Source organism: Nelumbo lutea, chromosome 4 (assembly GCF_056320005.1).
Source record: "Nelumbo lutea isolate HS-2025 chromosome 4, American lotus-T2T, whole genome shotgun sequence".
NCBI classification, from domain to species: domain Eukaryota; kingdom Viridiplantae; phylum Streptophyta; class Magnoliopsida; order Proteales; family Nelumbonaceae; genus Nelumbo; species Nelumbo lutea.
In genome coordinates this window covers 43,077,906-43,093,582 of record NC_142687.1, presented here as the reverse complement: position 1 = coordinate 43,093,582, position 15,677 = coordinate 43,077,906, and the positions used below count along the sequence as shown (strand labels likewise).

Below are 15,677 nucleotides of genomic sequence, written 5' to 3'. Positions count from 1 at the left end.
CTGAATTGGTACCACCAACTTTTGAAAAACACTGAACTGAAACCAAATTGATCAGTTAGCTTAACTGGATTTCTCGGTTCAGTTTCCTTGGTTCGGTTTGGTTATTTGGTTTTTGTTGAGCACCCTTGTTTTGTTATTGTTCTCAGATAATAATGTCATTTAAATGATGGTATGTCTGCAATATGATGATGGCCTAATAGTTGCCCTCCTGTCCACTTTCTTTTCTTATTTTTTTTTCCTAAAAATTACAGGGGTTACATTGAAGCAGTTAGAGAGATTCAACAACAAATTCAACAGGGACCTGGAATAATTGGGTTTGATGACATTGTTGTAGCATGTGGCAGGTCTTGCTCTTCTCTTCTAATTTGTTCTCTAAATCTTACTTATAATAATAATAATTATTTTTTATTGGAAACTTTATATTCTATTAAATAGCATATAAGTGTAGTTACACTGTTACAGTGCGTATTACAACCCTACAATGTAGTTAATTTAAAAAGAAGGCCCAAAACAGCTTAGCCCTGTTGGTCCCTTGCTTAGTGAGTGCATGAGCCAAGCCATTTTCTATTCTTTTAGCCCATCTGAATCTGACTCCCAATTCTTTTGCTAGGTGCCACACTTCTTGTAATAGCTACTCTGTGATTACAACTAATTTAGAATCACCTTCTACATCAAATTCTCTGAGGTGTAGCTGCTCTGAAATTCTCAACCTTTGTCTTAATGCTAATATATCTGTCCTCAGAGAATCTCCATGACCAAGTGACCTTGAGCATAAAGCCACAATTCTGCCTTAATGGTTTCTGAAAACTCCACCTTTTCTGGATGGTCCAGGGTTTCCACTAGAGCTACTATAAAAATTCAGTTTGATTCTGTTCACTAATAATTATTTATTAAGCTCCTTTTGTATGAACTATCATTTGTAGCCATTATGTCTAATTGATCTGCTTTATATGCAGGGTTTATCACCATTCAATGATTTTTTTTTCTGGGAAAACTGAAAAAAAAGGAAGGCAGAATATCCTCAAGTGTATTCTGGCCTAGTTGGTTTTGGTTTCTCTTTCCACATTGTGTTATCTCTTTGGAGGAGTTTCAGTTAAATGTACTCTAGGATACTCTATAAGTGGAGGTAGGGGTGACTCATGGGTATTAGTATGATGGGCAAGGGATGGACAAGGGATGGGCCATGGTGCTAGTGACAATGAATTCTAAAGGCTATGTCATTAGTGGCCAGAGATGAGCTTTATACCAATCTAGTGAACCATCGGACTTCAACTTGATAGAATAAACCCATCTACTCCTAATAATAGAGGCATCTGAGGGGACTGGAACGAGATCCTAAGTGTCGTTCTCATGCAAAGCTTGAAACTTAGTGTCCATGTCATCTCTTGACTGAGGACGGCTAATGGCCTATTGGAAGAGTGAGAATATTTGTGGAAGATAAGACCACAGGGGAGTTATGGTTTGAAGGAAAACATAGTAGTTAAGTGGTCAAGAAATACGAGTAGAGTGGTTCAAAGGAGTGGAGGAAGCAAATTGATGATTTGGATTGGGAGGAAAGGGGGTCGTAGGCGCAGGTGCTAGACCACAAACTTTCTTGCGAGAGAAGATGAGAAAATCCTTTATAGTAACTGAAGACGGAACATCTTGTGAATCAAAGTCATATAAAATAGAAATAGATGGTGTAGACAGTTTGGCTACTCCAGAGAAGAAAAAAATATACTAAGAAAAAACAATATTTTGAGAAATACAAATACAACGACTAGAAGGATAGTAACAAAGAAATCTTGTGGTTAGGACTATACCCTACAAAGGCGCACATAACAAATTAAGTTAAAAGGTTAAAACGTTCATGAGAAGGAAGATGCACAAAACATAGAGGACAACTAAACAATTTCAGATAAGGAGACATGTTAGCAAGAATAGAAGAAGGGACATGGTTGATTAGAAACACAACTATACTAGTTGTCTCTATCGAAAAGGAAGGTGGAGCATGTGATTCTTGTAGAAAAGTTATCACAACATTGAGAATATGTCCATTCTTACGTTTTTCTATACCATTTGCTGAGGAGTTTCTGGACAACTTCGTTGAACTTGTATTCCATGATTCTTTGAATAGGATAGAAAACCTCCATCATAGTATTTTCCCCTTGAGTTCAAGCAGAGGATCGGTACACTATGTTAGAATACACGAATCAGGGGTATTTTGGTCATTTTGGTTTATCTGTTTGAGAGTGAAAGGTCTATTTTATTTAAGTTAAGTTGTGTCCCATCTTTCATGAGGGACAATATGGTCTTTCTTGTAACTCTATTATTTGAAATAAATACAAGTGGGTCGGCTAGGGAGGACTGATTTTTCTTCTTCCTAATCTGGCCGAACTCTTCTTCTTCCTTTTCTTCTTCTCTACTTTAACCTAGAATCGAATAGGGTTTTCTTACAAGGTATCATAACAGTAAAATGTTGTTCTCCTTTCATTCTTCCTTGCTGCTGTCTTCTTCCTGGGTTTGCCGCCAACTTTTTCAGCCTTCAAATTTCTGCTAGCTTGAGTGGAAGCTCGACAAGGGGCCAGAAAGGAGTCGTCGTTTTGTGGTTTTGGAGGTGAGTATGCCTCTAGTTACTGTGGTGGGTTTGAAGGCTGAGTATGAGCCCGTCCGAACACAAATACTGGGGGGGGTTGCTCTTCCCTCACTTGAAGAAGTTTTTGCCTGTCTTAAGAGGACATCTATTGAGTCTGTAGAGCATTCCTCTCTCTCGGACAGATCTGGTTTCGTGGTGACTAAAGGGGGTGGCCGTGGAAATAGAGGTGGTGGTGGTGGTAGTGGACCTCCAGGTAAGCGTGGTGGTCCCATGTTTAACCGTGCTGGTGGCCGGAGTGGAGGTCGGGACTAAGGGGGAGGTCGTGGTAAAGGAAGAAGTAATGCCCCTAGGAAGTGTACACATTGTGGTTTAGAGGGGCACACGGTTAACTTCTGCTATGATTTACGTGGTCCACTCAGTACTTGGGCTAACCATGTTATGACTAAAGGAAGTGGTACAACTACTGAAAGTCAGCAAACTGACCCAATTCTCTCCACATCTATTAATGCTTCTAGCAAGGAGATGGTGAGTGTACCCCGTGCAGTATATGAGCAGTTCTTTCAGACATCTCAGCAGAACACCGCTACCCTTGCCCATTCAGGTATGGCTTGTTTGGCTTTCAAGCCTCCACACTGGATCATCGACTGCGGAGCCTCAGACCATATGTCTGGGACTCGTAATGTATTTTCTTCTCTTTCTCGGCCTTCTACATCTCAAACAGTTACACTTGTTAATGGTTCTACATCTCCCATCTGTGGGGTTGGTGATGTTGATCTCTCCTCCTTGTCTTTATCATCTATTTTATATGTTCCCAAGTTCCCCTTTAACCTTATGTCTGTTATTAGATTAACCAAATCTCTTAACTGTTCCATAACCTTTTATCCCTCTTCTTGTGTGTTTTAGGATCTCAAGACGGGGATGAAGATTGGTGGAGGGCATGAGGCAGGTGGATTGTATTACCTTGATGGTGGTGGCCCTTCAGTAGCTTTTCAGTTGTCTCTTACTCCTCTTCAATGGCACTGCAGACTTGGTCATCATTCTCTCAAGGCTCTGAAGTTGTTGGTTCCTTCCTTGAGTCATCTTTCATCTTTGGATTGTGAGTCATGTCAGCTTGGGAAACATCATAGAGTCTCTTTTAGTCCAAGAGTTGATAGTTGTGTCTCGAGTCCTTTTTCTTTAGTTCATTCTAATGTTTGGGGTCCAATCAAAGTGATGTCATACAATGGCTATAAGTATTTTGTAATTTTTATTGATGACTTTTCAAGGATGACATGGATTTATCTTATGAAAGATCGCAGTGAATTGTTTTCTATCTTTCAAAAATTTTATGCTGAAATACGCACCCAATTTGGTGTTCATATTAAAATTCTTCACTCCGATAATGCCAAAGAGTACACCTCAACATCATTTCAGCAATACTTAGAGCACCATGGGATAATTCATCAAACTTCTTGTGCCTACACCCCACAACAAAACGATATAGCTGAACGGAAAAATCGACATCTCCTTGAAACTGCTCGGTCCTTGATGCTCAATATGAATGTCCCAAAGCATTTTTGGAGTGATGCCGTCCTCACATCTTGTTTTCTGATCAATCGGATGCCCATGTCCATCATTGGAAGTCAATCCTCCTTCTCGGTGTTGTTTCCCACATTGTTTCCATTTCCTCTCACCCCAAGAGTCTTTGGATGTGTTGTTTTGTTCAACACTTGGGGCCTGGTTTGGACAAGTTAGATGCACAAGCTACTAAGTGTATCTTTCTTGGCTACTCGAGGACTCAGAAAGGGTATAAGTGCTATAACCCTAAATTCCATAAGTCATTTGTGTGCTCTGATGTCACCTTCTTTGAATCAGTTTCCTTTTTCTCAGATGCTGTGGTTTCTTCTCCTTCCTCTGTGGTTCCTCTTCCAGTCCTTGTTGCAGATCCCTTTCCCGTGGCTCCCATTCCTGTTGTAGATTCACATCCTATGCCAGTTACTACTGAGAGGCCACCAATCACACAAGTGTATACCCACAGAAGAGCACCGGCCCCTCCTCCAATTCAGCCATCGTCGGCAGATCCTGCCATTGCTTCTTCTCCCTCAGATCTTGATCTTCCTATTGCCCTGCGGAAAGGTAAATGCACTTGTACTTCTCATCCTATTTCACACTATGTTTTAGCTGCTCACCTGTCTACTTCTCATCGCAACTTTATATCATTGCTATCATCTATTTCCATTCCCAAGACTGTCCAGGAAGCCCTTACCTCCCCAGGGTGGCGGCAAGCCATGGAAGAGGAACTCTCTGCTCTACAACACAATCACACATGGGAACTCACTGCTCTTCCTCCTGGTAAGCATGTTGTTGGGTGTAAGTGGGTCTACACAGTGAAGTATCTTCCAGATGGTAGTGTGGAGCGATTGAAGGCCAGGTTAGTGGCCAAGGGCTATTCTTAGTTGTATGGTGTGGACTATATGGAGACATTTTCTCCTGTGGCTAAGATTGGTTCAGTTCGGGTCTTGATTTCATTAGCTACTATGTATGATTGGCCTCTTGTACAACTTGACATAAAAAATGCTTTTCTACATGGTGATCTCATTGAGTAAGTATATATGGAGCAACCACCAGGGTTTGTTGCTCAGGGGGAGGATGGTAAGGTTTGTAGACTCAAAAAAGCAATTTATGGACTGAAACAATCTCTACGTGCTTGGTTTGGCAGGTTCAGTGAAGTGGTGAAAGACTTCGGGATGAAACAGTGTTAGGTAGACCATTCTGTGTTCAGCCATGACTCAAAAGATGGAAAAATCTTGCTAGTGGTGTATGTGGATGATATTGTCATAACTGGGAGTGACAGTAACAGAATCGACAGGTTGAAGAAATTCCTACAGGACCACTTCAATACGAAAGATTTGGGTAAGCTGAAGTACTTCTTGGGAATAGAGGTTGCAAGGTCAAAACATGGAATTAACTTATGTAAGAGAAAATGTGTTCTTGACCTACTTGAAGAAATGGGGTTGTTAGGTGCTAAACCAGTAGAGACTCCTATGGAACTCAATGCCAAGTTGAGTGTTGATGCAGGTGAAGAGTTTGATGATCTTGGAAGATACAGGAGGTTGGTGGGAAAGTTGAACTACCTGACCATTACCCAACCAGATATATCATTTACTGTGAGTATGGTGAGACAGTTTATGCAACATCCTCGGATTCCTCATTGGGAAGCAGTTCTAAGGATTGTTAGGTACCTGAAGGGTGCTCCAGGTCGTGGTTTGCTATACCGGAGTGGAGGGACCCTTGAGATAGTAGGGTACACAGATGCTGATTGGGCTGGTTCTATATCAGGCAGGAGATCAACTACAGGGTATTGTACCTTCCTTGGAGGCAATCTTGTAACTTGGAAGAGCAAGAAACAAATAGTGGTGGCAAGGAGTAGTGCAAAAGCTGAGTACAGGGCTATGGCTCATACCACATGTGAACTAGTATGGTTGAAGAACTTGCTACAAGAGATGGGGTTCTCAGTTGATAAACCTATGAAACTATACTGTGATAACCAAGTTGCTGTTCACATCTCTTCCAACCCAATCTTCCATGAGAGAACTAAGCATAATGAGGTTGATTGTCACTTCGTAAGAGAGAAAGTGATAAGTGGAGTGATAACCACATCTCATGTGAGCTTAGGAAATCAGTGGGCATATCTCTTTACAAAGGGATTGTCTCGGGGCAGAGTAGATTATATTTGTGACAAGATGGGACTATATGACATATACTCTCCAGCTTGAGGGGGAGTGTTAGAATACACGAATCAGGGGTATTTTGGTCATTTTGGTTTATCTGTTTGAGAGTGAAAGGTCTATTTTATTTAAGTTTAAGTTATGTGTCCCATCTTTCATGAGGGACAATATGGTCTTTCTTGTAACTCTATTATTTGAAATAAATACAAGTGGGTCGGCTAGGGAGGACTGATTTTTCTTCTTCCTAATCTGGCCAAACTCTTTTTCTTTTCTCTTCTTCTTTTTCTTTTTTCTTTTCTTCTTCTCTACTTTAACCTAGAATCGAATAGGGTTTTCTTACACACTAGATTGAAATTATACTCGGACCATAGCATGGGCCAACTGAAAAGTTGGAAAAAGTGAACCTGGTACAATCATCAATGAACAATATAAAACACTTGTATCCCAATTGTGAAACAACTGATAAAGTCTATATATCGCTATGTATAATTTCAAAAGGAGAGGTAGCATGTTCAACTGTGTGAGAAAAGGGAAAAGTACGATTTTTACTTAAACAAGTAACACAAGATGTATCAAAAGTCTGTAAAGAAGGAATTTTATGTCTAATAAAGCTAGAATCAAACAAAAACTTGAGTTTTTTAGAGTTGGGGTGACCCAAACATTTATACAATAAATCCATACATTATTTCTTTGACCCAAAATAGGACTAAATGAATAACAAAAATAAGCAGATGATTCTACCGTGGAGATTTCTCAAACTCCAGTGCAAACAAGCGGCCCAACCTATGCCTCTTCCCTTTCACTTTTCCAATGCACTAGTCTTGAATTAAACTAACATCAAAAGAAAAAGTTAGAATGTGACCTTCATCAACAAGTTGACCAATTGAAACAAGGTTAGTAGTAAGATTGGGAACAAAGAAAGTCTTGGTAAGGGACAAGGAAGTCAAGGGTGAAAGCTTGAGGCATAAATCATTACTCCCAATTCTTTTTCGTTTCTTACCATTTACAGTAACAATGTGTATATGGTGAGTCTCAAAACATTTACTTATAGGTTCAGGGTAGGCTCCGGTCATATGATTGGTAGCCTTAAAATCAATTATCCAAACATGAGAGGGAGAAGTGCAGTAACTAGAGAACTCACCAAATAAGTCAATAACAGAAAAAAAAATGAGATAGTAGAGGATACCAATTGTTGTATCTTTTCCTCATCCATAAAAGCAGAAGATTCAACTTTGGGAGCAAAGGCATCAATAGTCTATGCCTCAGTCACCTAATATGCTTGTGGCTGATTCTTTTTCATGGTACACTTGGATGACCATGTTGTTTTTAATAAGTCTAGACATTCTTTTTCTTGCAATGAGAAGCAATGTGTCCCAACCCTTTACATTCATGATAGTGGGTTTTGGAAAAATCCTTGGTAGTAGAATTTTTACTCCCTTGTGCAATAAAAATTGTATCATCCCTAGAATCAATCAACTTTCCATCTATGTTTGTAATAATCATAAGTCTAGTCTCTTCCCTTGGCAACTCTCCCATCACAAAATCCAAATCTGGAATGGTATCTCTTCCCTTAGCCGAATTGGTTCACCTTTGTCTTCTCAAAGTGCTTATGAAGATATTTAATGCACTCTGAGGAGTCCGAGGGATCAATATGAACCAGTTCATACTTTGCCCACAAGTCAAGAAAGCCTGCATAGTATTCCTGTATCTTTTTATCCCCTTGGCAGTAAGCAAAAATTAGACTCAATTAGTTATTTGTCTTGATAGATTAATGGTAAACCTTCTTCAAGTAGGTATACATCTCATAGGCTGTTTGCATTCTTCTCATGGGTACAACAACGTGAGGTTCAATTGAACTTAGAATCTAGGAAACTATTTTAACAGTGTCTAGCTTCCATTGCAAAAAGGCCTTGGCATCTGTTTCATCAGGTTTAGTAATTGTCCCATTCAAATAACCTCTAGGTCTTTTCCTTCAACAAAGAAATCAGTAGAAGATCAAGACTGTAATCAGTCTTGAATCCTAATAGGTTTTAGGTTTGCAAAATAGAAGAAAAGAGGGAGAAAGGAGAGAGAATAGAAGAGAAGCAAGAGAACACAAGTTGTTGAAAGGAGGGACATATTCTTACTAATCTGCCGCCGCCACTCTCTTAATATTTATAGGTTATGTTTAGTACATAATGAAAAGGACACATCTGAAAGAATAGTAGGATCCATCTAATGGACGCCATAAAGGTTGCGGAATGGGTGGGCGAATTTCAAAAATTTTCCTACCTTCTCCAAACTGGGAATCTTATTCCCTAAATTTAGAATACAATATTCAAGGATCCTACTTGAACCATAATCAAACCAGATCTGTACCAAAAGACAAATGGGAGGAATATACCTGATCCGGAGAAGCACTATCTCCCAAAGTTGGTGTTCACGCCCAAAGAATGCTCCAAGATCTGTTCCTGCTAAAGATGACACAGCTGTGGATGGAACAGAACCAGCAGGGTGCGTCCTACACTGGATCCTTCGCAAGTATCCTCTGGAATCACTAAACACTGAATCTATTTCAGTCTTTCTTGCAAGACTGATGTCAAGAACAGATTTCTTGACTTTCTTTTCTGCAAAGATCTAATCTTGCAAAGGAGATGGCAGCGGCAGGAGGAGAACTCTAAAGGCGAAAAGGCTGAACTGCCTTTTTTTCTTTTCTGGAGTATGAGATCTGATCTCAATTCGCAGGAACCTTTCTTGCGATTTTTCTTGATTCGAAAACTGTTGTATTTCTCTCCTTTTTTTTTGTTAGGGTTTCTCCTCCTTTCTTCTTGATTAAGAAACCTCCTAATTAGGAGTTATCCCAATCCAAATCAGTATTTGGATAGGGGATAATCTTAATCCTATCTGTAGATAAAGTTAGCTTACTCCTGATCTTATCAGGAGGTTACCAGATTCAAATCTAATTTGAATTTGGTCTCCAAGAGTGGATAAGGCTAAAGGCCCAATCCTTTTACTAACATTAATCTCAGATTCGCCCCAAGGATGGGTGATCATATCAGCTCACCTCGAAATGGGCTTCTGGCCCATTAAGTGTTCAGTGTCTAATTACTTTCCAATCTGCTGCCCAGTTGTGCCTCTTTGTATGGCGTGGGACCCAAGCATTGATCTACACACCAGCCACATGGGTTCGGCTCAGCCGAATTCACTGAAAGACTCAATGACCCCCTTGAGTTCATCACATGGACCCTATGGGCCCAACGCTTACATTAAGTGGTCCCTGGGCCAAGCCATCTTATAAAAACCCAGGGACTGTGGGCAAGTGCAAGATTATCCCATCAGGTATTATCCTCAATGGTCTTACACTTAACATCTCAGCCCTTAATGATCAAGCACTGCCCGACAAGAGAGGACCTCTCCCTCGGCTGCAAGGAATAGTGCCGCACTCTCCTCTCACATGGATCCTGGGAATTAAAACCATTTGCAAACAATTTGAAACCGTACATATATATATATAAATATATTAATTTTGCAAAACAAAATTCCAACGATTGAAATCAACTGCCGGCGGTTTGGTTTCCATCAGAGAGAGTGCATTCCCGATCATTACCCTTTGTCCGACAAAGTGGCTGATTCTGTCACTATGATCACCCACTCAGATGAATTCTCAAACTGCCCCAACATACCCAGGTTTTGATCCCCGCTAAGGATCTCTCTGATTGGCATATTAAAGGCAGCCTGATCCAACACCTAGTGAAGTGTCATAATCGAGTCTAGGGGTCAGGTGTAACTTTCCAGTTTTGCCCATCTATCTCCAAGGTCCATGGCAATACTGGAAATCTGGTCCGATTCAAGGATTCAAATAATCCCATACTGCATGTGCCTCGGGTCTTACCCTGGTGGCTGAGACAGGCCATCCCAACACTTGGTGGCACACCAGTATCAGCCTTGGCAGGATAAATCTCCCCAGACTTATCCAACAGCTGTGAACATTTAAAACTAACATGAGTCTCTATAAATGTCCAGTTTTAGGGTTTTACACAGAATTAAACCAAACAACATGAATCAAACATGCACTTTATTTATTTCCACTAAATAACAAAAGTACATCAAATCAGATTGAAGCTAAGGGCATACAAAAACTGTCTAACAACATCTGCCCTTGGTACTTACATAATAAATAAAGTAAATAAAAGCTGAAATAAATAACAACTGAATTAACAAACTAACTCAAACTGACACTACTATAACTGAAACAAATAACTACACTGCTGTCCTACGAACACAGTGGGGACCATTGCAGTGGAGCCCACATCAGTGTTCTCTACACTCCCCCTCAAGTTGGGAGTAGATATCTATCATGCCCAACTTGGATAGGTCAGTCTCTAACTTCTTCCTTGGTACAGCCTTGGTGAGGATATCCGCGAGCTGCATATTAGATGTGATGTACGGAAGACACTTCTTGTGATGTGACCCTTTCTCGCACAAAATGTCGATCAACTTCGATATGTTTAGTTCTGTCATGCTGCACTGGGTTGTGGGCTATATTAATAGTTGCCTGATTATCACAGTACAACATTAAGGGCTTTTCATAGTCAATACCCAACTCTTCAAGTAGTGACCTTAGCCATAAGATTTCAGCCACTCCATTAGCCATTGACCTGTATTCCGCTTCAGCACTGGAGCGGGAAACAACACTCTGCTTCTTACTCCTCCAAGAGACAAGGTTACCTCCCACCAGGGCACAATATCCAGAGGTAGACCTTCTGTCATCAACACTTCCAGCCCAATCGGCATCTGTATAGACTTCCACCCTCATGTGATTATTGTTTTTGAGCAATATACCTCTACCCGGGCATCTCTTCAAGTATGCTAGTATTCTCTTTGCCGCAAGAAGATGAGAAGTTCTAGGGGAGTGCATGTACTGGCTAACAACACTAACTGCATAGCTGGTATCCGACCGAGTGAGGCAGATATATAGAAGCTTTCCAACCAATCGTTGGAACATAATTTTGTCTTCAAGAGGCTCCCCACCCTCTGCACTAATCTTGTGATTTTGTTCGATGGGTGTATCAGCCGGCTTAATACCCAACTTTCCAGTTTCCGCCAACAGATCTAGAACATATTTTCTCTGAGAGATAAAAATCCCTTGCTTGGATCTAGCAACCTCAATACCCAAAAAGTACCGTAGTGCACCAAGATCTTTCACCTCAAACTCTTGATGAAGGAGCTGTTTGAGGGACTCAATTTCATGACTGTCATTTCCTGTCACCACAATATCATCAACATATATTGCTAGTAGTGTCAGAGAGGACTCCACCCTCTTGATGAATAGTGTATGATCTGACTGGGCCTGTACATAACCAAACCTTCCAAGGGCTAATCTGAACCTATCAAACCAGGCTCTAGGTGACTGCTTCAAACCATACAATGCCTTGTTCAGTCGGCAAACCTTCTTACCTGTCTCTGTATCATAGAATCCAGGAGGCAATTGCATGTAAACCTCTTCTTGTAAGTCTCCATTCAGAAAGGCATTTTTAACATCCATTTGAAACAGGGGCCAAGAATGATTTGCTGCAAGGGATAACAAAACTCGGATGGTGGTCATCTTGGCTACTGGGGCAAAGGTCTCCAAGTAGTCTATACCATAAGTCTGAGTGAACCCCTTTGCAACCAGCCGGGCTTTGTACCTTTCAATAGAGCCATCAACATTATGCTTCACAGTGAACACCCATCTGCATCCCACCGGTTTCTTTCCTTTTGGTGGGTCAACCAGTGCCCAAGTATTATTCTTCAACAGGGAATCCATTTTGACTTGCATTGCATCTTTCCATTCTGGAACTGATAAGGCTTGCACTGTTCTTGGAATAGGGACATCGGCAATGGAAGTGAGATAGGACCGGTAAGATCGTGATAGACGATCATAGGATAAGAACTGTGAGATGCTGTGAGCTGTAGAAGTGGTGCAATGTCGTTTCCCTTTGCGAATGGCAATAGGGAGATCAAGGTCATCCACAGGAGGGGAAGTGGCAACAGTGAGAGGTATCTCAGTAGGCTCTGGATCTGGAGCCGCAGAAGGAATTGGAGCTGGCCGGGACTGCCAAAGACTAGGATCAACCTGCCTGCATTGCTTGTGATAGACTCTCAACTCCGGCTCCCTTTGACCACCCTCACCACTACAACCTTCATTATCCAGTGGAATAGGTAAAGGAACAGCCCCACTTCTACCAGCCCCACTTCCACTCTCACTACTCTCCCCCTGAGGAAAGAAACTCAAAACAGCCCCACTCTCACTGCTCTCCCCCTGAGGAGAAACCCTAGGATAATAGGGTGTCTCCTCAAAGAAGGTGACATCCATGGGGACAAACCGTTTCCCTGAAACCGGATCATAGCAGCAATAACCCTTTTGAGTTTGTGCATAACCAAGGAAAATGCATTTGGAGGCCTTAGGTTCAAACGTGGAATGATGAGGCCCGAGAAGCTGAACGAAACAGGTACAACCAAAGGTTTTAAGGGGAACAATGAACAACTCCTCGTCTGGGTATAGAAGGGAAAAGGGGGTTCTCATATCAAGGACCCGGGAAGGAATTTGATTAATGAGATAAACAGCCGTGAGGATAGCATCACCCCAGAAGCGAATAGGTACATTGGAGGTAAACATAATGCTTCTAGCCACCTCCAAGATATGCCTATTCTTCCTTTCGGCAACGCCGTTCTGCTGTGGTGTATAAGGGCAAGTGCTCTGGTGAATAACTCCATGGCTAAGAAAGTAGGAGGTCAATGGCTGAGCAAAGTATTCCTTTGCATTATCAGATCTAAGGACTTTGATTTTGGTCCCAAACTGAGTGAGAACCATCTGATGGAAGTTTTGGGTCAGAGCAGGAACCTCATCCCGAGAACGCATAAGATAGACCCAAGAAAACTAGGTATGGTCATCAACAAACAGTAGAAAATATCTGTACCCACCCATAGAAGAGATATAATATGGCCCCCAAACATCAGTATGCACAATATCAAAAGAGGAATTACTCCTTTTATTACTTAAAGAATAAGAGGTTCTACAATGTTTGGTAAACTCACAACTCTCACACCTCAACTTTGATAACTCAACAGACTCAAATAAAGCAGGAAACAAACTCAAATAAAGCAGGAAACAGACAAATGACCTAATCGGTTATGCCAAAGCATAATCGAACTCACAGACTGGGAAACAAAAGACTTCTTATCCACTGACTCCTCCCGACGAGAACTCTCTCCAAGCATATAGATCTCGTTTGTCTCACGGCCAGTCCCAATCACCTTCATCGTCTCCAAATCCTGAAAACACATCGGTCAGGGAAAAAGGTTACTGAACAGTTCATGTGTTTGGTAATACTACTAACTGAAAGCACGTTAGTATCAAGCTTAGGAACATGCAAGACAGAAGATAAAGAGATAGTATCCGATAGTTTGATGTCCCCCTTGCCCGAAATGGGAACAAGAGAGCCATCAGCAATGGATACTCTATCTCGGCCAGAGGACAAGTGACAAGAAGTGAACAAAGATGGCAAGCTAGTCATATGGTCAGATGCACCTGAATCTATTACCCAGCAGTGATCAATATTACCTGGAGCTGAAGCATGGTAAGCTGAGGCTCGACTACCTGAATATGCAAATGCAGATGTGGCAGGAGCTGATGGTGACTGAGATGGTTGAGCTGAACTCCCAACTTCCTTTTCCAACTGTATGAGGGCAGCCCGAATAGCAGCTAAAGTCTCTAGGGATGTGCCTGATCAGGATGTTGAATCAGTGTTCACTGCCATATGAGCATTACCCTTCTTATTTCTTAGTTTTGCTGGGACCAAGTGAGGATGTAGCTTCCAACAAGTATCTTTTGTGTGCTTGGGTTTCTTGCAATGTTCACATTCCAGATCCCGTTTATCTTCCTTCTTCCGGTCCCTTTCTGAGTCACCCCTTGGCTTGGGTTTAATAGCTGTCAAGGCTGGGAAAGAGGGCTGAGGCTGCATCATGACTTTCCTCCTGGTCTCTTCACTATGCTCCAGGGAGTATGCTTGAGAGAGGGTCACACTATCTCTTGTCAATATCTGTTGTCACACAATGTCATATTTTGAATTCAAACCAGCTAGAAACTCAAATACCCTATTCGTCTCGACTTGCTTTCTGTGAGTCTGTGCATCTTTGGGACTTTCCCACTCAAGGGTCTCTAGATGGTCAATCTCATGCCACAAGGATTTCAAGGTAGAGAAGTAGATAGAAACTAGTTTTCTCTTTGTTTAAGGCTGTTCACCTCACACCAGTTCATAGGCTCTGGCAACATTAAGGGGTTGGGAATAGGTTTCTTTCACAACATCCCATATTTCTTTGCCTGTCTTTGCCCACAAATAATTTCGGCTGATATGTGGCTGCATAGAATTACACAGCGATGCCATAACCAAATAGTTCTCTTGAACCTACTTGGTGTATGTTGGGTCATCCTTGAAAGGTTCTTTCACATCTCCCAAGAGGTAACCCAGTTTTCCCCTTCCTCCAATAGCTCATGGCTGATTGCGCCCACTCCAAATAATTTGACCCATCAAATCTCATAGTTGTAATCTGAAACCCAGTTTCAGATACACTACCATAACTGTAGTTTCCAAAACTACTTTCTCCCTGACCCTTAAACTCCATCTTTGATCAAAGTTCAGTGGCTACAAACTGTTAGAGCAACTATACCAGAAAACAGAGTCAAACATGCATCTGAAATCTGATCCGAAACCAACACAAATATGATATGATCTGATCTGATCTGAAACCAACCCAAATCTGATTTGAAATCAATCGCCTATCACAGTATATGCAAGAAATCAACTCAAATCTGATCTGAAATCAATCGGCATGCACATTACCAGGCAGCCTATCAATCTGAGATGCTATTTTCTGAAATCACTACTGTGGGGCCCACTGCTGCGAGAGCAAAATTAGGGTTTCAACTGTAGGTCTGAAGTAAGTGCTCAGTTGCACTCTCCAAGCAGTCCGCACAAGTGGGACTTGTCGTAGGGCAATATGAAACCCTAAAAACTAATCACCTTTGAAGAGGGGGGTTCGGCCCAACAATCAAACCCTAGAAACAAACTTAAACACAGTTCGGCAAGCCAAACCCTAGAACAAACTTGAACACAGTTCGGCCCCTCCTTCTAGATAGGTCCAACCTATCTCGACTGATTGCAGTCCCTGAAACTCAGTAAAAAAAAACTTACTTATGTACTTCGGTTTACTGTCTTTTAGGGTTACCTAAACCCTAACCTTCGCTGCCTCTTCCTGATTACCAACTCTCTGCAAGCCGCGGCAAGTCTTCAACTGCTGCGAACCTCTCCTGGTAATCTCCAAGATTCAGCCAGCGGAAAACTTCTTCAAAGCTGGACTAGACACACATGAGAAGC

At 41.6% G+C, this 15,677-nt stretch overlaps 1 protein-coding gene across 1 annotated transcript in view; it reads left to right on the top strand.

Moving 5' to 3' along the window:
* D-CDES (D-cysteine desulfhydrase) overlaps positions 1 to 15,677 on the top strand; it is a 44,601-nt gene that overhangs the window by 12,104 nt on the left and 16,820 nt on the right. The window contains exon 6 of the mRNA XM_088984363.1: positions 252 to 344. Coding sequence (XP_088840489.1) covers positions 252 to 344 — 93 coding nt within the window. The remainder of the gene's footprint in view (positions 1 to 251; positions 345 to 15,677) is intronic.